This window comes from Doryrhamphus excisus, chromosome 1 (genome assembly GCF_030265055.1).
Source record: "Doryrhamphus excisus isolate RoL2022-K1 chromosome 1, RoL_Dexc_1.0, whole genome shotgun sequence".
In the NCBI taxonomy this organism is placed as follows: Eukaryota; Metazoa; Chordata; class Actinopteri; order Syngnathiformes; family Syngnathidae; genus Doryrhamphus; species Doryrhamphus excisus.
In genome coordinates this window covers 14,763,971-14,786,287 of record NC_080466.1, presented here as the reverse complement: position 1 = coordinate 14,786,287, position 22,317 = coordinate 14,763,971, and the positions used below count along the sequence as shown (strand labels likewise).

General features: G+C 40.5%; 2 protein-coding genes and 1 long non-coding RNA gene across 8 annotated transcripts in view; 1 reads left to right on the top strand and 2 right to left on the bottom strand.

Annotated features, from left to right (window-relative positions):
• Nucleotides 1-9: 9 nt before the first annotated feature.
• LOC131129914 (uncharacterized) lies at nucleotides 10-6,948 on the bottom strand. Of its 2 annotated transcripts, none has more exons than XM_058073894.1 (7): nucleotides 6,432-6,948; nucleotides 5,945-6,258; nucleotides 5,797-5,861; nucleotides 5,541-5,698; nucleotides 5,038-5,256; nucleotides 2,067-3,466; nucleotides 10-795 (listed from the first exon to the last, which is right to left on the bottom strand). In XM_058073894.1, exons 1-7 carry the CDS (start codon nucleotides 6,730-6,732, stop codon nucleotides 205-207), a joined length of 3,048 nt encoding a protein of 1,015 aa, XP_057929877.1. In that variant the 5' UTR covers nucleotides 6,733-6,948; the 3' UTR covers nucleotides 10-204. The 2 variants fall into 2 exon arrangements, with proteins under 2 accessions (XP_057929877.1, XP_057929964.1); XM_058073981.1 differs by having other exon boundaries at nucleotides 6,489-6,948.
• A 1,478-nt stretch (nucleotides 6,949-8,426) lies between these two features.
• On the top strand, nucleotides 8,427-21,120 carry LOC131127595 (multidrug and toxin extrusion protein 1-like). Of its 2 annotated transcripts, none has more exons than XM_058069658.1 (16): nucleotides 8,427-8,688; nucleotides 10,067-10,168; nucleotides 11,293-11,361; nucleotides 11,580-11,728; nucleotides 12,610-12,652; nucleotides 12,734-12,778; nucleotides 12,859-12,956; nucleotides 14,287-14,384; nucleotides 14,819-15,000; nucleotides 16,033-16,141; nucleotides 17,193-17,268; nucleotides 17,817-17,886; nucleotides 17,966-18,098; nucleotides 19,470-19,564; nucleotides 19,638-19,710; nucleotides 19,781-21,120. In XM_058069658.1, exons 1-16 carry the CDS (start codon nucleotides 8,524-8,526, stop codon nucleotides 19,984-19,986), a joined length of 1,713 nt encoding a protein of 570 aa, XP_057925641.1. In that variant the 5' UTR covers nucleotides 8,427-8,523; the 3' UTR covers nucleotides 19,987-21,120. The 2 variants fall into 2 exon arrangements, with proteins under 2 accessions (XP_057925641.1, XP_057925636.1); XM_058069653.1 differs by having other exon boundaries at nucleotides 19,467-19,564.
• Nucleotides 9,242-22,317, bottom strand: part of LOC131127618 (uncharacterized) — a 40,491-nt gene continuing 27,415 nt past the window's right edge. The window contains exons 5-9 of one of the 4 annotated variants that reach the window (XR_009129529.1): nucleotides 17,584-17,706; nucleotides 16,012-16,133; nucleotides 15,789-15,837; nucleotides 12,462-12,538; nucleotides 9,242-9,604 (exon numbers count right to left, since the gene is read on the bottom strand). This is a non-coding gene — a long non-coding RNA (uncharacterized LOC131127618). The other 3 variants (XR_009129530.1, XR_009129531.1, XR_009129532.1) reach the window with 3 other exon arrangements.

Below are 22,317 nucleotides of genomic sequence, written 5' to 3'. Positions count from 1 at the left end.
AAGAAAACGTTGTTGCAATTTAAATTATGGTGCTTTGACATTTTATTCAATCCTCTTGATCAGGATGGAACTACTATGAAATACCAAACACAGCACGGTCATGGAACTACAAGTCGTGATTCAGAAGACAACTCGGACTTTTAGCTGCCATGTTTGAGGGCGGATCTTCTCAACAGGCAACGGGTCTGAAGCTCAACTTTGAATTCATGTTTTACTTTTGTGTCTGATCATGTGGTTGTGGTGCAGAAACAGGATCGCGTCCAAACTTTCCGGCGGGATGCTGTCTCTTTTCCTGTTGGTTGCTCCCGCTCTGTCCTGAACAAAGTCCTGCGCCATGTTGCCCGCCACCGCCGGGGCGGCCAAGTACGCCTGCGCCACTTTAGCCAGCATCGGGAATTGCACCGCCTTTGTCCTCCACCAATGGAGCGGCTCCACTCCCATCGAAGCTCCCTTGTCAGCTCGGAAGACCGATATCTCCAAGTCTACCGACTCCTCCACCGAGTCCTGCCTGCTCCGTGGCGTGGAGAACAGGTCTCCGAGCAGGAACTCCATACCGGATACTTCGCCTAGTGAGCTGAGTTCTGGCAGATCCAGTTCTTCTTCGTCCTCCATTTCCCTGAAGTCCATCTCACCCAGTTTGCTTCTCTTCAAGAAGTGAGTCTCTGATTCTGGTCTTTCAGAGGAGAGGAACCGCTTGCCTGAGGTTGAGTAGGTCTTCTTCAGTTTGTGCGTCTTCCTGTCTTCGGCCATCCTGATGGTGTCCTTCTTCAGCCAATCAAAAGTCTCCGCTTGCTCCTAAAAGAAACACCAACATTAATCGCATTCGCATGAAAAACAGCCAAATCTCAGTTGTCTTAGACCAGGGGTGAGCAAATCATGGCCCGGGGGCCACCTCCGGCACGCCAAGTGTTTAAATACGGCCCGCCCGTTCCTTCCAAAGTATTTCATTGAATCTCAGGGAAGAAGTACATTTGAAACACTTCTATGTTAGGACTACGTTATGCTAGCCATAGCATTTCAGTATGTGGAATCAAACTATGGAATGGATTGAGTAAGGAAATCAAACAATGCACAACGATGAGCCAATTCAAGAAACAATACAAGCAGTTGATGTTTGCTAAATACAAGGATGAAGAGTCTTGAACGAGTCATGATGTGCTATATATATATCACTATATTGACACTTACTATGGTACCCATTATGGCATTGGATACTAATATCACCTTGTACTTTACTACGTGACAAAAATTCAAAAAAATTTTTTAGATTTTAATTTTTAGTGATTTTTGACATTTTTAGAAATTTTAGTGATATTAGATAGAAAATAAAAATATTAGGAAAGCAGGAAGTGAACAAATGTAACAGTTACTGATTGTAAAAGTACCAGATGGAGGGGTAGGATTTAAAAAAATTTGCTTCTTTCTACTCCCTTTGGACATGTGGAACTGGGAACTGATTATGGGATGCATTCAATTGTAATCTGATGCATGTTCAAATTAAATTCAACCATTACCATTACTTGTAAAATATATAGTCTGGCCCCCCCGTCAATTTTGTTAAATCAATGCGGCGCGCGAGTCAAAAAGTTTGCCCCCCCCCGTCTTGGACGATGTTGGGACTCATTCCACCTTGCTCAAAGACTAGATAGGACAGCTAGTCTGCTTAAATGTGTTACACTGTCACGACGCAATCCCTAGTCCAAATGTGTGCGGAGTTTTAAAAACAACGTTGCGGCCTACATGTTGGCAGGTCTGGAAGTAAGCATGGGCGGTGAGAGATTCCCACGAGATGATAACTAAATATTTTACTGAACGTGAAAACGGTCATTTCTTAGCATATAATTGGATGAGATGCTAAATCTCACACCTGTGGTTACACCGCATGGTAGCCCGTGTCCGACCGCGAGGACAACACAGAAATGGTATGACCCAAAATCTTACCGTGGTATACCTTGAAACCGGCAACTGACCCATGCCTAAATGGAAGCATGCAAACATCACACAGGAAGGCCCCCCCAGGTGAGGTACTAACGACAAGGCTACTCGATGGGAACTGTAACACTCACCTTCTCGCTCATGAACCCCAGCCCGTGAAACTGGGGGTCGAGGGAACAGGCCACACTTAAAATCCTGTTGACTTCCGGGTTGTTGTAATGCCTGGCCAACATCTGCCTCACCATCTGCTTCATGTCGGTCAAAATGCCGGGGTCCCCCGGCCGGCACACGAGGTGGCGGGACAGCAAGCCGGTGAGGATGGGTTTGATGAGAGACAAGCGCGGGAAGGCGTCCTTGGCCAGCGTCTGACACGCCACGTCCAACGGTTTCAGCACCGAACACAACTCCTCCAAGATCTTCCACTCGGAGTGCAACGGTACCGTGTTTGACACATCCGCGGCGGGTGACGGATTCGCATAGCAACAGCTACGCGCACCGGACTCCGAAGCGACGTCTTCATCCGTGAGGTTCTCGTATTTGACCTGCTTTACCAAGCTAGCGATAAGGCTTTCGTGTTTGAGTAGGGTGCTCAGCAGGGGGTAGAGCCTGTCCCACGTGGGGCGACAGTTGGCAGCCCACGACCTCAGCTCCGCCTGCTCCCGTTTTGTCAACGTTTCCAACGCGCTCTGGTGATAACTTAACGGAATACGACACGAGTCCCTGCGTTGACACGATGCCGGGAAGAGATTTAAGAGAGCGGCCTGGAACTGGAAGAGGGTCTTGGAGATGAGCGGGTGTGACATCAATTCCTCCACGCAGCCGTGCACCACGCTGAAGAAACACGGTACAAACAGAAGCCCGTCGCTCGGGGGACCCAATTCCATGGGCGGCGCAGACTTGCCCTTCTCCCGAAAGGAGTTTGACCGCAAGGCTTCTTCTGCGTTATTCATCATCTGCAGTCTCATCTTGTTGTTGCCTTTCCCTCCCAGCAAGACCAGATGAAACTGGGACACCCCCCACTCCTGGGCCATCATCTTGACTTGGGCTTCCAAGCCCTGGAGGCAGCTGTTTGCCGCGTCACTCTCTCGGAGTCTTTGCGTTGCCAGCGTGACGTTCTGGCACTTCATGTTTGAGTCTACGTAATGCGCCCAGAGGGTGAGGTAGCCCTCGTTGTGCCCCTCCCAGCTGTGGACCCAAACGTCCACACTTAATGTGACAAAATACGGAACGTCCTCCCACTCGCTGGGAGGCCGCGCGAGTCTCCCGCATTCATACTCCACAGGCGCGGTGTAATCGGATACGGTTTCGTTCTGCTTGTCGCTAGATGTCTTCAGCATCTGAGCGAGGAGCTTCTTGTCCCTGCTGTGGTGGTCATTCAGGAGCTTCTCCAGCAGGGACGGGGATGGGAGCTTGTAGGCCGGAAGCAGGGAGTGGATCAGCTCCGTGAAGCCTTTTCCACCGACCAGAGCTGGAGGCTGGAGATCCATGATGAGGAAATTGACGATGGCTTCCGTCAACTGAGCGGATGAGCCTGTAGAGGGGGTACGGAAAAGACCAACCGTCCGTTATCCATGACTGACAGACGGCGTGGAAAACACCACCGCATTTTCCAGTCAACTTTAAAACCTGGTTCATCAACTTTGCTTAAATATGTTACATATTGTTTGTAATCATGTTCTACATTGTTACAATGATACATTCGCCAAAATGACATTCGCCATCGGGGTGACGCCTCTCAGCTAAAGCAGAGACACAATGTCGACTTGGTTCAGTCTATTTTCTATCAAAATAGTAGTCATGACTAAATGTTGTGTTGCTGCTGGATGTTCATTTTCTTTCTTCTAAAAGAGGAAGCTTTAAAACAAAAATGGACAAAACAATTGCAGAGAACGAGACTGATGGGACGCCCACTTCCTGTTCAGCTCTTTGTGCTGATAAATTCACTAATGACTGAAGAAACACCTTTACAAGAAGCATTTGGCTTGGAAGTATGATAGAAACTCATTTGGGAAACATGATGCTAATCAGACAACGTCAAGGTTGCCACAGAACACAGTAAATCATGTCTTGTTTACATCATCTAAACACTACTCTATGATAGCGCCGAGGCTGTAAAGCAGGGGTGGGCAAACTACGGCCCGGGGGCCACATGGCCCCACCAAGCCTTGCTTTCTAAGTATTTCAACTTTTAACTTACAAGCTGGCAACATGACTTGCAAGTCAGATGTCCTATTCGGTAAAATAAATAAAACTTTTAAAAAATTAAAAAATAAATAAATAAAATAAAATAAAGAAAAATAAAAAAATTAAACTGTAAAATTCTATGAGGACATATAACTGATAGTATAACACTTTTACAGATAAAATTAGACAAATAATTCAATGTTAGAATTAAATATTCATTCATTTCCTACCGCTTATCCTCACGAGGGTCGTGGCGGGGGCGCTGGAGCCTATCCCAGCTGTCTTGGGGTGAGAGGCGGGGTACACCCTGGACTGGTGGCCAGCCAATCACAGGGCACATATAGACAAACAACCATTCACACTCACATTCATACCTATGGACAATTTGGAGTTGCCAATTAACCTAGCATGTCTTTGGAATGTAAATACTTTAACTAAATAGTGTGTGTGTGTGTTACATATATATTCTGGCCCCCTGGACAATTTTGTTAACTCAATGGGCAGGGGTGATATTATGCAACAAATTAGGATATAACGACCCCTTTATGCTCATTAAAAAGTCACTTTAAAACAAAAAGGCTCATTTCCACTAACAGTTCTGTGTTTTGAAGGCTCAAGTCCCGGTTTTGCAAGTCCTCTATTTCATCTCCAAATGTTTCTCACTTCTTTTCTCCTTGAAAACTATTGACACGTCGCTGAAATTAATCACTTCTGGACATGTGACTAAACAGCGAGAGCTCATCACGTATGATGCCATGAACTACAAATGGTATTTTTACACATTTACTGTTATGGCTTTCAAAAAGTGAACATTGTAGAACATAATTACAAAGAATATATAACAGATTTAAGCAAATATTTAGGCATGGCTTGAAGTTATTGATGGTGTATCAAACCAAAGTAGCAAAGAATGGTTACCTGGGATTGAGGAAGTAAAGGCGGAGTGAGAGATCTGTCCTGAATCACTATTTCCATCTGGATTTGACAAGGTGGTCACGTCACTGATGACAGGCAGTGATTGGTTGTGGTCGCCAGTCTGGAAGGACATGCCGGCCTCCGGGAGGGTCACCAGCTGAATATCCGGAAGAAGTTGCAGAACCGTTTCCTTATCGCCAAGTTCACATTTCACATTCTCACCTGGACCCAGAAAAAAAAAAACATTGGACGTTGAGTGGAAAGTTATTGTTATTGTACGGGCCAATGTGTTATGTGTGGGAAGTTGCTTCATGAATTTTAATTTGCTAAATGAACGCACATAAAACAATAAAATACTCTGTTTCTGTCTTATTTCTTCTTTCTAATTCTAATAGAATTATAAAATTAATAAAATAACCCAACATGACACACGCACGATATCGGGCCATCCCTACTAGCGTTTGCTTCGTTTCTTTGAAACACGGCGGACGCCATCTTAAACTCACCCATCCTGAGGCCCAGCAGTTTAGCGTAATCCCGGCCGATCCAGACCCTGAGCTCATCGCCCTCCGGGATGGGCTGTGAAACCTTGTAGTAGATGTTCCGATAGAACTGGAAAACTACCATATTGTGTTGGGCCTCACTGCTGCTGTATGTTACATACCTGAAACACACACACAAACAAAATGTTACGTTTTTAAGTCAAAGTATATATAAATAAATATGTTTTGGACAATGGACAACGCTTTAAAAGCACCCCACCTCATCCAGTTGGATCTGTTTTCATCAAAGCCATCAACGTAGACAAAATCAGCATCATTCCTGATCTGAAAAGCACAAAAAAGAAGTTTGTTTTGGAATTCCTAAACGCTCCCAATGCAGTGTCCCCCCAAAACATGCAGTGACTTACTGCCCAGGCATATTTAAGGCTTGCCGGCATGTGACCTTTGGACACTTCTCCAACGTACGGTCCGAATATGATACCCTGCTGAAGGTGGCACTTGGCATACACCTTCCACTGGTCCGTTCGTTCGTCACCAGAAGATCCGGGATCGGCGGAATCATGGAGGCACAGACAGGAAGGCAGGGAAAGCACAGCTCGCGAGGGTCCGCCTTGAAGCCAGGTCTCACCGGGTGGCAGAGCGGCGTCCGGGATGTAGTTGTGGTTGGATCGAGTCTGGATCAGTGACATTCCCTCATAAGACTCTTGCCGTTCGTCCACCCCTGGAAGCAAAACAAATACCAACTGTCAAACAATTACATTTTTTTAAACCACATCACCGCCACTCCATGGGTCAATACTACAAATTGGTTCAAAGATGGTGGACATCTAGCATCTCTCCCATCTAGCATCTTGTGTTGCTTTAACCTGGCTCATGGCTACTGTCTTTATTCACCTTTAAACAGCACACATCTTCGATCATTTGACTCAGTTGTGGAAGAGAAAGACCTACTGAGTCCCCGGCGCTTCGTTAGGGCGTTTTGTCGAAAGACGGCCGATGAAATACTCGCAGATGAATCCCCGGCAAATGTATGCTTGGCGTTGATGTGGTACTTTAAGCTGGACGTGCTTCGGTGAAACGAGAACTCCTTCCGGCATAGTGTACACACCACCTTCTGTCGGTCGATTGATCCGTCCTGGTGTTTTTTGTATTCAAACTTCCCATTGAGAGGGCCGATGTGTTTAGGGTCGTCCATCTTGATCCGGTTGCTTCTGCCTCCAGATGAGCGCCAATCCGGGGCACTTCTTCTTCTTCGGCTACTGATTTCTTCTTCTTCCTCGGCTACTGCTGTCTTCTTCTTCGGCTACTGCGCTCTTCTTCTTCGGCTACTGCTAGCTTCTTCTTCGGCTATGCTAGCTTCTTCTTCGGCTACTGCTGTCTTCTTCTTCGGCTATGCTAGCTTCTTCTTCTACGTCTACTTTGGTTGAAAGAGTCGAATCCATGACTTCAAATGTATTTAGCGCCACCTACAGTATCGGATAAAGTCAGCTAATATACGTCTATTTTTTAAAAACACACACATTTCGTAATATAACACTACGTTTTTCAAATATTCTCTACAAAAATAAAAAAAACAACTGAGTGTGTCTCTTTGAAGTGTCAGTCAGATTGCAACCATGAACATGAGTGATGGTGGAGTATTGACCGAGTCGTTCAAAACTCGCGAGTTTTTTTTTACTGAGTCGGAACTCGCGGGTATTCATTCAACTCGTTCACTTACCCTGCTGCTGTTAGCTCAGTCACAAGGGAAAGCGGGTGACATGGTGTTAAGTTACTTTAACTTTATTTGTAGAAACGCATTAAAAAGCAACACGTCTGCTTGTAGACCCAAAACAACTCTCTTTTCCACTTCCTTTTCCTGTTCCTGTATGAGCTGCTCGCTTGCTAACATCGTCACTACACGATACGTGCCGGCAGGGCCGTTGACAGCTTTGATGGGGCCCGGGACTAAATAATATGAGTGCCCCCCCTGGTGTTTAACACTTGACTGAGCAAGACATTCAACTGAACAAGGTGTCCCACCAGGAAGTGTTCTCAGCCCCCTGCTTTTCATCCTGCTGACTTACGCCTGCATTCAAACCTCTAGTCCACGTTTGGGGATCATACTGGGTCTCATCAAACGCCATTGTCGTCGACTTACCCAGCATCCTCCACTGACCATCAACAAAGTCAGTGTGGAAAACAGCGCAAAGTTGCTGGATGTTCACATCACCAAGAACCTTACCTGTCAAAAATAGACATCAATTACTCATTTTGACACTTTTTTTTGTCATTCGCTGAAGGTCCTGGAGAGCAGCCGGGGGGTCTCTACTGGACTACATCTCCCTTCCAGCATCTCCACAAGTCTAATGGTCCAGATTTGTTCTAAACTCACGTGTTCTTCAGGTGGGCTGCACACTGTTGTTCATTTTTCATTAACCCAAACCATCTTTTTCATGCTGACTCATTGGATCGTTATTGTTTGATGAGCTCCAGTGATGGTTAACAGGCAGAGCGACGGGACTTCACGGTATTTGGTCGTCTTGGAGGAATGCATGTTACACAGTACACGCTACACATTGCTTTGTAATACTACAAACGCTGGCCAAGGATACTCTCAGTACTGCTTTGTTGTATTTATACACTGTTTGATTGCTGGCTTGTTGATAAAATATGTATTTTCATCTCCTAAAATATTTGTATTTGAATCTTTTGACTTTGCTTTCCAAAATCACTAATAATTCAATGAGAATTTCCGGTTTAAAAGATATCGATATCAACACATGTATCGTCCCTGTTTTTGATTGGTATCAAATTGATCTTCAGTATCGCCCACCGCATTCTGCTCGCTGGGGATGCAAGAACTACATGTGTGTCCGAGGGGCCCTAAATGCACCACCCGTGGGCATCAAGGCACAGGTGAAGTAGAGCCCCACGTTCCGTCCATCTTTGTACTGTTGGTAGAACTTCGCCTCCATCAAGTACTCCCACTCGGCAACTTAGCAACATGGACGGCGGGAACAAGACAATGGAGTATTCGGAGGGAGTGAGGGAAGCTTCGGAGACAAGTGGAGCGGCTCTTCCGAGTTTGTGCTCGGGACGCCTCGGTTCGTGTATCCCGGTCAGTTACCGTAATGAACTGCTTCAACTCTTCAAGCTAGCAGGGCCAGTGGTAAGTGAACGCACCGCAATTTGTCACAATGGAAATGCATTTACTACTACAATATACTAGCGCATCTTCATTACTTCGAATATGGTGGAAGATGTATTTCTTTTCAGGATTATACATATATCTGTATGAATAGAATGTATGTGAAAAAAACTAAATATAACAGTCGCATAAAGTTGAACTATTAAGGATACAATTATGAGAAGCAATCAAACAATGAATAAAGTTAGGTAGCAGAAAATATTTAATGTTACTAGAATAAAGTCAAAATATTAAGAGAAAAAAAGTCACAAGTTTACATATTATTGTGATGAAAATGTCATTTTTGTAGCATAGAGTTGAAATATTTAAGAAGAAAAACAAAATAAATATAACAGTTGCACAAAGTTGAAATATTAAGGATAAAATTATGTGAAGTAATCAAACAATGATTAAAGTTACGTAGCAGAAAATATTAAAAGTTACTAGAATAAAGTCAAAATATTAACAGAAAAAAATCACAACATTACATACTTTTATGATAAAAATAATGTCATTTGTGTAGCATAGAGTTGAAATATTTAAGAAGAAAAACAAAACAAAATAATGTTGTCAGTTTTGAAAGAATGGGTTAATATAGTAAAAATATTATGGGAATTAAGTCATAATAGTGTGAAAAGAATTAAGAAAAAATATTTGGAAAATAAAATAAAATAAAACAACAGAAAAAGGGGGAAAAATAACAAAGACAGAAGTTGATACTAATAATACCCTTTTTCACCTATATCACAAAGATGAAATAATTTTTTTTCTTGAAATATATATAACCTCTTGGCATATCTACATGTGTTGCTTTACAACATCAAAGTGTCCCTCGCTGTCACGTCTGAAGACCCGAATGAAGACCTAAATGAAGACATGATGCATCTGACGTTTCGTTCTGGTGTGAAACAGGACAATAGTTGACAAATGATATTTAACAGTATAGCGGACACACCACAGTCTTATGTACATACCCTAAGAGGCCATAAGAACATGTACCTATGTCTGCTTGACGTAATATGATTTAAAAAGCAGGATTATTAAAAAGGACCCAAGTTCAACACCACCGTTTAATAGCAAAACGTTGATCCATTGCACGGTTGAGCACGTGAGCAAATGAGTACACCGGCAGGTTAGACATTTACAGTAGCTTGTTTGGACAGCCGGAACAAACCGCACGCACACACACACACACACACCATACACTATGCACAACTACAGATAAAACACATTGTGATATCAAAACAACATTTTTGGTGAACATCCATCCATCCATTATCTGACTCCTGGTCTCCGGCCACCCTGGGCCATCCTAGGCTAAGAAACTAAGAAAACTAAAGAAGTGTTTTCTCTACTCCAGGTCATTTCCCAGATGATGGTTTTCATGATCAGTCTGGTCAGCACGGTGTTCTGTGGCCATCTGGGGAAAACGGAACTTGCAGCTGTATCCTTATCAATAGCGGTAAGGACTGCTACTTTGTTGGAAAAGTCTGGTCACGTCCTGGTGAGCCTGGGCATGTAACCCTCCATCTTCATTCAGTAATTCAGCAGCCCATAAAAATACCTTCCATGCATTTGACTGTACTGGCTTCTATTCTATGGAAAAACGGCAGTGACAAGCACCTTCCACTGTTCTTTTCGACATATGAGCAAGAATTATGATGCCATGTTACATTAAAGACATTATAAAAGTTATAAAAAGCCACGCTGTGTTGTAAATATATTGTTATATTCAAGAAAATCGCAAAAAATGCAGAATAGAGCAATGCTAACATTCTAATGTTAGCACCTAACTTATGAAAATGGCAAAAAACGCTAATATGCCAACATTAAGTATATGCTTAAGTTCATAATCACAAAAATCGCAAAAAATGCAGAATGCTAATGTTAGCTAGAGAGCAATGCTAACATTCTAATGTTAGCATTAAGATCCAATTAACACATTCCAGAAAGCCAAAACATGTTTTTATAATTTTACAATTATAGTTTTATAGATTTTCTCATCAAAAGTTTCTACTTTTCTTTGGATCACGGCTGCAAATAACCCAAAATGGAGTCAAAGAAAGTTCCAAGTGCCGACATTTTGATAAAGAAAGTGAGAAACACTATTGAATTAAAAAAATACTACGTCTTTGATGTCAGTTGAAGTTAAGGAAACTGCCGTTTTTAGGGTTTTTTTTGCCCATCATTCACAATCCTTTTCTGTGGATTCTAAAGAAAAATGAACAGTTAGCATGAGGAAGCTAACAAAGCACGTCATGGGACACACCTATTTCAAGTATAAAGCCATCCAAAATACCTCCAATTAGGTTTTACATCCATGCTGAGACATGCAGTAACAGGTACATTCATGATAATATGTAATACTTATAGTATTTTTATCATTTGTAGCGTTATGTGCTCGCTGCTTTTCTCTGTAAAAATTAAAAAATAGCGCAGTTTTCCTTTAAGTATTCATTTACATACATATTGATTGCGATTTTTATGTATTTATACACATTTAGAAGTGTATCAAGCATGTAATACATAGGCGTATGCTAACCAAGGTTCCACTGTATGATGCTGTATTTGTCTCTTTAATTGCAGGTGGTTAATGTCACGGGTATTTCCATTGGCACCGGTTTGGCGATGACGTGCGATACCCTCATATCTCAGGTAGCGTCCTCACCAAAGGTTGCTCTTTCGCTTTATTTATCTTATTGAAACACAACCACTCGGACCGGGCCCCCCGGGGGCGTCCTGGGGTCCACTTGCAAACATTTCAACAATGAACGTTTGTATCAAGTTAGTTTTCTTTGATATAGCAAAACAGTAATTATCGGCACGCTGCGGCGTTTCCTCACGTTGCTTTTCCGCGTCTTGTCTTTGTGTAGACATATGGGAGTGGTAACCTGAAGCGTGTGGGGGTGATTCTCCAGAGGGGCATCCTCATTCTGCTGCTGGCTTGTTTCCCATGCTGGGCTGTCCTCATACACACCGAACCGCTTCTACTGGCTGTACGACAGAGCCCCGATGTCGCCAGGTCAGTCGCTATTCATTCATTCATTAATTTTCTACCGTGGGGGTGCTGGAGCCTATCCCAGCTGTCTTCTTCAGGCGAGAGGCGGGGTACACTCTGGACTGGTGGCCAGCCAATCACAGGGCACATATAGACAAACAACCATTCACTCTCACATTCATACCTGTGGACAATTTGGAGTGGCTAATTAACCTAGCATGTTTTTTTGGAATGTGGGAGGAAACCGGAGTACCCGGAGAAAACCCACGCATGCACGGGGAGAACATGCGAACTCCACACAGAGATTTTTTTTTCAGAATCAGAATCGTCTCCATTGTCAACGAAATTTGAGAAAACAACAAAATTTGAGATGACAAGGGCGGAATTGAACTCGGGTCTCCTAGCTGCAAGGCCTGCACGCTAACCACTCAACCACCGTGCAGCCTCAGTCGCTATTCAATATGTAAAATAACTTAATAACTTGTAAAGAAGGATATTTGCGTCACTGAGGTAGTGGAAACTGAGGGCATGACAGTACCCCCCTATTCAGAAAAATCCATTATTCGCAGATGAGGGATCTGATTCAAATATTGCTAGCCATGTTGGAAAACAGCAAACAGGGACACTTGGTGGTCATCAACTAACTGAGTGGGCGGGCGGGTGGGTGGGGGGGTAGACCTTAGTGTGACGTCCCAGTTTACATACTTTACATCTCCAATGCCATTATCATTATCAGCCATACGCTGTGTACGCCTACCAAACACTCCATGACGGAACTGGAAGGGATGGCGGGAGACCAGGAAATCTGTGCTCCCCGACTGCTGCCCCCTCGACCTGGAAGCGGAACAACATGATTTTTCCCATTGAATTTAAATTTATGTAATTCCCATTTTTCTGTTGTGCAGGCTATCACAACTCTACGTGAAGATCTTCATGCCTGCTCTGCCGGTAAGTTCATTCTCAGTATACGTGAATAATAGACATGAAATATTTGCTTCCATCGTGCAAGATTATGCTTTTGCACCGCAGGCAGCGTTTATGTACCAACTACAAGGGAGGTACCTTCAAAACCAGGTGACGTGGAACCTTGATATGAACCGTAGTAATGGCAGTGTGGGCATCACATAAGAAGTATTTTTTTGGTCATATTTCAGGGAATCATTTGGCCTCAGGTCATAACTGGCGTGATTGGAAACATCCTAAACGCAGTCAACAATTACGTCTTCCTCTATCCGCTGGATTTGGGAGTTGCGTGAGTTTTCCTACATCATACAGAAGTTGCAGAATGAGTGCGTCTGGAAAAGTAAAGTTAACACGGTGAAACAATGTGTACAGCAAAGATACGCCTGAAATTAGAGTTTGCGGTATTTTATTTATAATAAATAATGTTAAAATGAAATCTGCATAGCTACCATCCTTTTTTTTAAGTATAAGTGGTCCTCCCCAAAAAAACATCAATTCTACAGCAGCAAAAGGTGACATATATATATATATATATATATATGTATTAGGGCTGTCAAAAATTTAGCGTTTATTTTATTAATTACGTTACATTTTTTTTACTGTAAATAAGGATGCACACTGTAGGATCCCAAGTGTTTGACGCTTTTTTATAACTTATAACTTATAACCTCTGATCTGAACACATCAACAGCAGTGCAACACCAACACCATATACCGTATTTTCCGCACTTTTTTTTCATAGGTTGGCTGTTCCTGCCACTTATACTCCAGAGCGACTTATACATGAAAAAACTGTTTATGTTACATAAACACTGGACACCTTTTCTGTTCATGTTTATTTTTTTTGTAGCTAATAAGCATTGTAGCTAATAAGCACTTGCCTTCCAAGAGGACCTAATGTCTGTTTTGGTCAAGTAGTTTGGAAAATTAATTACCCGCAAAAAATGCCACTTAGACTCCAGTGCGACTTATGTATGTTTTTTTCTGCCGAACTATGCATTTTTGGCATTGTGTGACTTATACTCCAGTGCGACTTATGTACTTTTTTTTCCTATCTAATTATCCATTTTTTGGCCTTGTGCAACTTATACTCCAGTGTGACTTATGTATGTTTTTTTTCTACCTAGCTATGCATTTTTGGCATTGTGCGACTTATGTATGTTTTTTTCTACCTAATTATGCATTTTTGGCATTGTGCGACTTATACTCCATTGCGACTTATGTATGTTTTTCCTACCTAATTATGCATTTTTGGCCTTGTGCGACTTATACTCCAGTGCGACTTATGTATGTTTTTTTTCTACCTAATTATGCAATTATTATGGGGGGGGGGGCACCAGCAGGACACACACAATCCAGCAGCCATTATTATTTGGCGTGCATTCTCTGTCTTTTTAGCTTTTTATGATGTTCATTTTCACTTCCATGCTGATGGCTTTCCTTTTCTTTGACACACAGCCGCTCGGGAGACATAATTGAAGTCTTCCGTAACGCTTGTGTTTGTGTTTGTAAGCATGAAACAATAAAAACCGAGGACCACGTTATAACATGTCAAACAAAGACTAGGTTTTCCAGTTTTTCCCTGTGTTTCCAAACTTGTTGTGTTTGTCATCTTCAAGTGGATCCGCAGCAGCCAACGCCATCTCACAGTACCTGCTGGCCGTTGTCTTGTTTGTGTATATTTGCTCCAGAGGTTTGCACAAAGCCACGTGGGAAGGTCAGTCGCCCTTTTATTCACTCACTGAACTTGATGAGAATTGTCAAGAAAAACAAGGAATACTTTGTGAGCCTCAAGGAATGTTGACGATTTAAACTTGGATTATAGTAAATATAGACTATTATGAGAAGTAAAAATAAAAATATTTGAATTTACAGTGGAACTTTAGTTGGCGTCATTCATTTGCTCCAGAAGGTCTTACTCTAACCAAAGCGGACTTTAATCAAATCAGTTTGTCCCATAAGAAATAATGTAAATCCAATTAATTTGTTTTAGATAACCAAAATACATGCAAAACTGAGGCAAAATTGTGGCGCAAATGTTAACCAAAAAACACGCTAACTGGGGCGGACGCTAAACGAGGTTTCACTGAAATGTGAAAAGTTGCATGTTTTTATAAAAAGTTGTTTGACGGACAGATGTTCGACCCACAGGCTGGTCACTGGACTGTCTCCAGGAGTGGGGGCCCTTTGTCAAACTGGCCGTACCGAGCATGCTAATGCTTTGTCTTGAGTGGTGGATGTTTGAGGTGGGAGGAGTCCTGGCTGGCCTCATTAGTGAGGCTGAGCTGGGAGCGCAAGCCATAGCATACCAACTGACAGCTATAGCGTACATGGTAATTCCTCCATGAAGGAAATCATCCGCAGCCCTTATGCGACGCGTCTGCACGCGGCTTTCTTTTTTCTGTGTTCTAAAGAAATAAAAAAATGGCTAAAAATGCTAATATGCTAAAGTTAAGTATATGCCTATGTTCCTATTCACAAAACTCGCAAAAAATGCAGAATGCTAATGTTAGCTTGAGAGCAATGCTAACATTCTAATGTTAGCACCTAACCTATGAAAATGGCTAAAAATGCTAATATGCTAATGTTAAGCATATGCCTATGTTCATATTCACAAAAATCGCAAAATATGCAGAATGCTAATGTTAGCTTGAGAACAATGCTAACATTCTAATGCTAGCACCTAACCTATGAAAATGGCTAAAAATGCTAATATGCTAACGTTAAGTATATGCCTAAGTTCATATTCATGAAAATCGCAAATAATGCAGAATGCTAATGTTAGCTTGAGAGCAATGCTAACATTCTAATGTTAGCACCTAACCTATGAAAATGGCTAAAAATGTTAATATGCTAACGTTAACTATATGCCTAAGTTCATATTCATGAAAATCGCAAAAAACGCAGAATGCTAATATTAGCTTGAGAGCCATGCTAACATTCTAATGTTAGCACCTAACTTATGAAAATGTCTAAAAGTTATTTTATGCTAATGTTACCATGCTACCAATGCTAACATGCTAACACATACCATAATAAGTGTCTACTTAAGAAAATGACCTAACTTTCCTAAAAACCACAAGATGGCAGCGTATGCTAACACTTGCTCTCTCTTGCTTACCGTCATGGCGGACTTTCTGCTCCAAATGGTTCATGTAGTTGTCATGTTCCTGTGGACCACAAGATGGGAGCACATGCTAAGGAATAACATAGCTTTCTCTTTTTGAGCTTTATATATCTTTAGAACACACAGTAAAGAGAAAGATGTGCGTTGAAGTCTCATATTGAGATTGTGGATGATGGGCAACATTTCCAGTCATTTCCAGTGAATCCAAAATACTTACATTGACATGTTGTACTTCCAGTTCCCACTTGGATTTTCAGCCGCTGCTAGCGTGCGAGTGGGGAATGCTCTTGGTGCAGGAAACATCGAGCAGGCCTGGCTGTCTTGCAAAGTTCCCATCATCTGTGCATGTAAGAGACTTGGTTTGCTCATGGGTTGGTACAATTATACACAGTTAGAACCCCTCAATCACAGCTCAGAACCATATGCATTGAAATATCATATGAATACACAAGAGCCCAAATAAAAATATAAAGGAAAACCATGTACAAGCAATGGCTAGTTTGGTTTTTGGAACTGTTGGACAGCCAATCCGACATTGGAATATTATCACAAAAATTTTACTAAAATTTCTAAAAAATTCTAAACAATCACTAAAAATTCATTTTAGGAATTTCTAATATTTTCCTAATGTAGTTGAAGTTTTTTTTATGTTATTAATTTTTTTTTTTTTTGTCACGTACCGAAGTACGATATATATATATATATATATATATAATAATATAAACTAATATAGTTTAAGTTTTTTGTTTTTTTTTAAGTGTTTCAAATGTAGTTCTTCCCTGAGATCATATTTCTCCTCTCTTGTAGAGAAGTATTGGATGACATTTTTAGCTAATTGGTTATTTTTAGCCTTATGCATTATTTTAGCTGTTTGAAGATGAACTATATCAGCAAGTTGAAGTATTTGTGATTTTAGAAATAAGGAGTTAGTATGTTCTCTGTCGGCGGCATTAGGAATTATCCTTACTGACCTTTTTTTGCAGATTGCTTTTATAGTTATTAGCCCATATTTCCACACAATAAGTAAGATATGGTAGAACCAGAGAGCAATAAAGAGTGTGGAGTGATTTATGATTGAGAACAAATTTTGCTTTGTTCAATACTGAAATATTTCTGGCCACCTTATGTTGTATATTTGTAATATGAGGTTTCCAGATCATATTTTCATCTATTGTGATCCTCAGAAATGTATTTTCCTTCACCCTTTCAATGTCTACACCGTCTATTTGTATTTGTAATTGGTGTTTTGTGGTTGAATTTGTTAGTAAAAAAAAAAAAATCATATTGAAACAAATTGTCTGTATTCATGCGTGTAACAATATGAATTGAATTGCTAATGTTGTTAATATGCAGACCGTCTCTGCTCTTTTTGGTAAAAGTATTTCTCTTCCGTTGCAGTCATAACAGCCTGTTTTATTGGAGCTACCTTCAGCCTTTGCAGGAAAGTAGTTGGATACATTTTCACCACAGAACAGTAAGTTACAGCTTCTTGACATATATTGGTATTTTTTTGCCGTTTTGTGTATTGTATGTAGTATTTTTACCAGTCGGAGTATTTTGAGTCTAGTGTTGCCCATGCACAGCCCTCTGCAGGTATCCCAGTCTATCCCTTCAAACATTTACAGGATCCGGGTTTGGGTTGCAGGGACAGCAGTCGAACCAAAGATGCTCAGACCAACTCCGCTAACAGCAAGCTAGCTCAAACATGTATCGGCATGCAGTTGTATAATTATGATCAATATCTGCGGTCAGGAAAAGGGCCAAAAAAAGAAAATAAATGTGGTCTCACCGTGGTAGAACCTTTTCATGGGTTTGTGCTCAACCAGGATTTCACCAGCAGGTCCTCGGTTGTTCCCGTGAAGGGGTCTGACTAGTCGTGGCTGCCCCCCCACGAAAACACCACAGATCAGTTCTAGAACACCAAATCAGGCATTTGCAGCTGCATTCATTCTCCAAAAAAGTCTGATGAGCTAATCTACTAGCTAAAATGCTACTATTCTATCTTCTATGTTTTTTTTCCAGAGACATCCTGAAAAGGGTTGCTGACGTCTTGGTGGTTTTTGGCTTCATGCACATTGCTGACGCTGTTGCGGTGAGAAACCAACTCATGTGAGATATTGGAGACGGTGCAAACGAGCACGGAGTCATGACACCGCCACTGATCACGACAGGGTGTCAGTGGAGGCGTCATTCGAGGAGCGGGAAAACAAAAGATTGGCGCTGCGTGTAATCTGGTGGGATACTACTTCATCGGCTTTCCCATTGGTGCCTCCTTGATGTTTGCAGCAGGAATGGGTATCGTTGGTAAGTAGTGAGCATCCCAGGGATTGTACAGTGGAGTTTACCATCCCGGACGGGGATATATGGTCATGGTAATGGTAATGGTTTAATTTCATTTGAACATGCATCAGATTACAATTGAGTGCATCCCATAATCAGTTCCCAGTTCCACATGTCCAAAAGGAGTAGGAAGAAGCAAAGCTTATTAAATCCTACCCCTCCATCTGGTACTTTTACAATCACTAACTGTTACATTTGTTCACTTCCTGCTTTCTTAATATAGTTTAAGTTGTTGTTGTTTTTTAATGTTATTTTAAAAAATATATATATTTTTGTCACGTGATATGACCATCCAATGACATAATGGTTACCATAGTGATATATACAGCACATCATGACTGGTTCAAGACTGGTACTGGTAAGATCTGGTACTTTTACAATCAGTAACTATTACATTTGTTCACTTCCTGCTTTCCTAATATAGTTTAATTTTTTTTATTATTTTATTTATTATTTTTTTATTATTAAAAAAATATTTTATTTTAATTTTTGTCACGTACCGAAGTATGAGGTGATATGAGCATCCAATGCCATAATGGGTACCATAGTAAGTGTCAATATAGTGATATATATAGCACATCATGACTGGTTCAAGACTGGTACTGGTAAGATCTAGTACTTTTACAATCAGTGACTGTTACATTTGTTCACTTCCTGCTTTCCTAATATAGTTTAATTTTTTTAATTTTTTATTTTATTTATTAATTTTTTTATTATTATTTTTAAAAAAATATTTTATTTTAATTTTTGTCACGATATGAGCATCCAATGACATAATGGGTACCATAGTAACTGTCAATATAATGATATATTATATATATATATATATATATATATATATATATATATATAGCACATCATGACTGGTTCAAGACTGGTACTGGTAAGATCTAGTACTTTTACAATCAGTGACTGTTGCATTTGTTCACTTCCTGCTTTCCTAATATAGTTTAAGTTTATTTATTTTTTTTTAATTTTTTATTATTATTTAAATTTTTTTAATGTTTTGTATTTTTACATTTGTTCACTTCCTCCTGCTTTCCTAATACAGTTTAAGTTTATTTATATAAAATTTTATTTATTATTTTTATTTTTTTTTAATTGATTTAAGGTTTTTTATTTTTAATTTGTTGACTTCCTGCTTTTCTAATATAGTTTAAGTTTACTTATTTAATTTTTTATTATTTATTTTTTTTTCATTTTTGTAGTACAAGGTGATATGAGCATCCAATGACATAACGGGTACCATAGTAAGTGTCAATATATGCGGGGATCCACTATCCGGTGAATGTTTTGCTATCCCAATTGAAAGAAATGATGTTGTCTCCTGAGCAGGACTTTGGACTGGACTGACTGTGTGTGTGTTGGCTCAGTCCATTTTCTTCATCGCTTATTTGCATAAGCTTGACTGGAAAAAGGCCGCTGAAGAGGTGTGTCATTTCATCCCCATGAGAAACATACGACACGAAACATGAAAATGACCCCAGTCGTGTCTTTGAGCAGGCACGTTTGAGAGCTGGAGTCCAGGTCAAGGTGGAGGTCCCGGACACGGACACGGACGCAGTGGAAGATCCAGGCAAGTTCAAGTGAAGTTACTTCGGTCATCCGGTTCAAATAACTCCAAACTTTTATGATTGGATCTTTAGACTCTGTGGTGAAAGCGGGTAAGGTTACCGCCGTCGCGTCCGGCTGTGAGAGCGGCGTTGAGGACCACGTTGCAGCCACCATCGTTGGAGATGTTCTCTCAAGAACACAGCTGCTTGTACGGCGGGCTTTGACTTTACTCATCATGGTTGTCATCCTCGTGGTTGGAATCCTGAGCAGTGGCTTCCTCACTGGATTGCTCAAATGATGCTTTGACCGGCAAACGAAAAACTGTTGGACCCCTTAAAGGGGCCCCGTCCTTCACTTGTCAGGCTTATGTTTCATAGGTTGTATTCTTCTTTGACATGACGTGGAAGTGTCATAGCCAAAATCTCGTGTATTTTTGGGTGAGACAACATCACGGGATTTCCCACGTCTGTAGGAAGTCCATATATGGCAGCTTGACGGCAACGCAGTACCGCAAATAAGAATGGTGATTTGTTGTTTTCTGGGGAGCTAAAGACCCACCTTGGGAGCTAAGTACAGTCCCACGCCAGATTGTCCGATATTCCAACCGTTCCAAAAATAATAACTACCACAGCATGTGAGCTTTGTCTTAAAAATTTGTTGACGTAACTCCTGTGAATTTGCAGACCGATCGTGTTCCCAGTGCGGATGGCCTAGTGTCAAGCAAGCTAGCGAGCTACTCAGTTAGCCCTGAATTTATTTCTTTTAAACTTTAGAAGCCAAAAATGTACCACTTCCACACTGAATGGGAGAACATTTTTTTTACATTTTGGCTGACTTCATGCAGTGTTAAGGTAATGCAATGTAAGGTACTGTCTAATAATAGACATAATAACATAATTGCTACCAAACAGCCAACATTTGTTTTGGCTGTTTTTCTGAATTAATTTCTGATATGGCGTTGGGAGCGGTCATCAAATACGTCATTTTGTAATACTTCACCTGAGGGCGGGCCAAAAAATACCAGAGAACTAGTGTTCGATATTTCATTGGCTTGTGATGTTTATAAGAATTAATTATTGGCCACCTTCCTATTCTCATTCAGAGCGCCTGTTTTCACACCTGCCACCAGAGGGCGCTGCCGGCCCTTCATTCTCTTGGCTGGGGCGTCAATTGCTGAACAGCACTGTTAATTCATTCAGTGTTGAATTATTATTATTATTATTATTATTTTACAGGTACTGCATCGTAAAACAAAGCACATATATTTAGGGACTTGTTCAGAAATAATCATGGCATGTTTTTCTTAAAAAAATATACAGTAACAATGTTCATACAGTAGTTCAGGCATTAGTTGCAAATGGTGATTAACCATGATTAATTCGTTTGAAATGATATGACAGCCCTAATAAAAACATAAACTAAAAATTGTGAAACCTGAATTGTCTTGATCATATTTCCACATTTTACCCTGCTTATGGTGAAACAAAATGGCTTAATTTGATTAACAAAAGAGTAAAATCTTTTTTAAAAACCAAAAATCCAAGATTTTGCGCGGTTGTGAATGCTGAATCCCAAATTTTCTTTATTATTTTGTAATCATTTTTTGTATATATTTTGAAAATATATTTAATATATTTTGTAATATTATTTTATTATTATTTTGCACTATTGAACATATTTTTCTCAAACAATTGTATGTAATAATTGTATTCTTAAATTATTGGATTTAAGGACAGTAATCCCCCACGGTCTATCCAATTTATCACAGTTTTAAAAAAAAATATATGAATTAATACATCTATTTAGTGGTTGAATATTGTCTATTAGTAATCAAAATATATTGATAATTAATCAAAAGTATCTTTTTTGCCTAAATGAAACCTTCTTCAAGCCTAAAAATTGCTAATGAAATAAAATACAAATACAAGGCATTCAGAAGACGCATTCAAAGATGTGATGATATGCTATGTAGTACAACAGCCACCGCAGGAAGTACTGGACAGAACAGGAAGTAAAAAAGATCTTATTTATGTTCTATATGTCCTATTTTCTGTTATGATGTCTAATATATTGGATACTACACGTGTGAAGGTGAACATAGGGGTGTTACTTAATGTCTAGAGGTCTCTAATCATGTTAAAAAATATTTAGAAGGTCGCAAACATGTTTCCCATTTTCCTAACTATGAAAATATTAATATTTAGAGAAAATTAACTTTTAGTTGTCAGTTAATCGTCATATAGGATGGATTGGGTATTGGCAATACTGACCTTGTATTTACCTGGTATTGGATCAATACAGGATTGAATATCAGAAAGCCAACATACATGAGGTACGACGGGGATTGTTTGAGCCTTAAAAGGTTGTTGAGCAAAGATATGGGATATGGGTGGCTCTATTTTAAAGGCCATTAACTTACATGATGAATTTCAAGTGGATACCTTGACACGCATTCTTGTTGTTATGTGTTATGCGGTGCGGCACGACGCCCAAACAACCACATAACTCAAGTCGCCGCTGCTACGCTACGGCAAAAGAAATCCATTCTGTTGCATGTTAACCATTTGACATATGGCGTACATGACATGTGGCTTATATAATGTTACGTAAATGTCCGCCAGTGGATCCC